Source organism: Aplysia californica, unplaced genomic scaffold (assembly GCF_000002075.1).
Source record: "Aplysia californica isolate F4 #8 unplaced genomic scaffold, AplCal3.0 scaffold00440, whole genome shotgun sequence".
Classification (NCBI taxonomy): domain Eukaryota; kingdom Metazoa; phylum Mollusca; class Gastropoda; order Aplysiida; family Aplysiidae; genus Aplysia; species Aplysia californica.
The window spans coordinates 369685-371708 of record NW_004797710.1 but is presented as its reverse complement, the minus strand read 5'-3'; the positions used below and the strand labels follow the sequence as shown (position 1 = coordinate 371708).

The window sequence follows — 2024 nt, the reverse complement described above, 5'->3', positions numbered from 1 at the left end:
CACACACACACACACACACACACACACACACGCACACACACATACACACACACATACCCAGATACACACACAACGCACAAATGCACATTTTATAACTCTAGATCTCCACGACCACTCGAAATTGCTAGCAGTTTAATTGCCATCGTTATCATAATCATCTCATCAACATTATCACAATTACAGTCATTGTTATTGTAGTTTTTGTCATCTGTGAGCGAAAATCTCTCTCCCCCCTCCCCTTTTCCCATTTACCCTCTATTCCCTTGGTTGTCATTTTGACTTGTTGGCTCTGATTATCCACTTATCCAGTAACTCCAGAGCCAACATGTCCAGGCAATCAGTTCCGTTGTGACGACGGTCAGTGCATCCCATACGAGATTGTCTGCAACAAGAGCCCTGACTGCGCTGATGAGTCAGACGAGCAACACTGCAGTAAGTACATCATTACTTTAGTACAATTTTGCAGCAAAATATATCACAACGAGAAAAAAACGAGCGGATCAGGAAGACAGACGCTAACAGTGGATGGTTGGCAGGTGCTCTGGTGTGGTTTGCTTCTTCTTTCCTATCAAACATCTATCGTCCTTATCTCCCCTCCTTCTTTTTTTATATTTGTTACTCTCTTGTAACACCTCTAATTTTCTGGCGCTCATATGACCTTATGCAGTCGCGAGCGCCGTAAAACCTCTACTAAAACAAAACAGACACTAACAAGTAAGAAACGGGATACCATGATCGTCATTGTCTGCTCCAGACCTGATACCTGAAGAAAATACCATTACGGCGTAAAGGTCATTTTGACCTCATTAAGGTATATTATATAATACTAATAGTACGACAATATTAAAATTACAAACACAAAAAGAAAAAGTAGGAGCAGACCACGCCAGAACGTCAGCCATCTAGAGTTATTTGCGCTTTCCGGAAGATCCACTTCATTCAAAATGTGGGTTGGATTTAAATCACATCAATGTCGTTTCTCATAATTCACAGAGAAATTTATCAACAACAGCTGTTGTAAACCACTGTTGTGTAAAACGCTTAATACCCCCCCCCCCCCTGGGGCGGTGCCACTGACTGAAGTGTCTTTAGGCCATTCCCAAAGGGGGGGACATTTCCCGTTCTAATGCAGAGTAGAATTGTAAATGGGCTAATCCAACAATGTCATGGTCATAACTGTGCCTGAACTACAACAGGGAACTGCTGCTTCTTCTTTCCTAATCCTTACAATCGCCATTTTCCTTTACTGCTTTTGTGTGTTTGTCACACTCTTGTGACCCGCTATTTCCGAGGTGCCTTGATAGTCAAAGCAGACTGTGCTGTTGAAGCTAGACCGGTGAGCAGAGTAAGTCTGATTCCCTGTAAGGACTTTTCTGTTGACATCCACCCCTTGGCACTCATATGACCTTATGCAGGTGCGAGCGCCGTAAAACCTCTACTAAAACTTTAAAAAACTAAAACGCTTCATTAAAAATTTAACGCCCTTTGAACAAAGTCTTGTACTCAAGAGATACAGCCAGAGCACGAAACGGAAAAGAAACTTCTCTTCGAACTCCCATTTCTTGTCAGTCCAGGGGAAAGTTATTGTTTAAATATATCAACAGACATCAACGAGTGTCAAAGTGTGCGAGTGAACCAGTGCCAGCACACATGTGTGGACACACTGACCAGTTTCCGGTGTGAGTGCCATGATGGGTACAGGCTGATGAGTGACCGGCGCGCGTGTAGAGGTGAGTACGGTTGAGTTATGTGTGTCTTTCCTGTGTTATTTGTTGTTGCTGAGGTTGTTTAATTTGCCCGCTCCCCTCTCAACCCCTCTCTTTTCCTGTGTCTCTCCCTCTCCGCCTTTCTTTCTTTCATCGTTTTCCCCTTCTGTCTTTCTGTCTGTCTGTCTGTCGGTCTGTCTGTCATTGACAAAACAGTATGCTTTCAATCGAACACACGCGACATACACGAAGATGCACACACACACACACACACACACACACACACAACCACACACACACACACACACACACACACAC

General features: G+C 43.7%; 1 protein-coding gene across 1 annotated transcript in view; it reads left to right on the top strand.

The window, feature by feature from the left end:
* LOC101848679 (low-density lipoprotein receptor-related protein 2) overlaps positions 1-2024 on the top strand; it is a gene marked incomplete in the record, with an annotated part of 87528 nt that overhangs the window by 59913 nt on the left and 25591 nt on the right. The window contains 2 exon segments of the mRNA XM_035971461.1: positions 310-432; positions 1605-1730. Of these exon segments, the coding sequence (XP_035827354.1) occupies positions 310-432; positions 1605-1730 (249 nt within the window).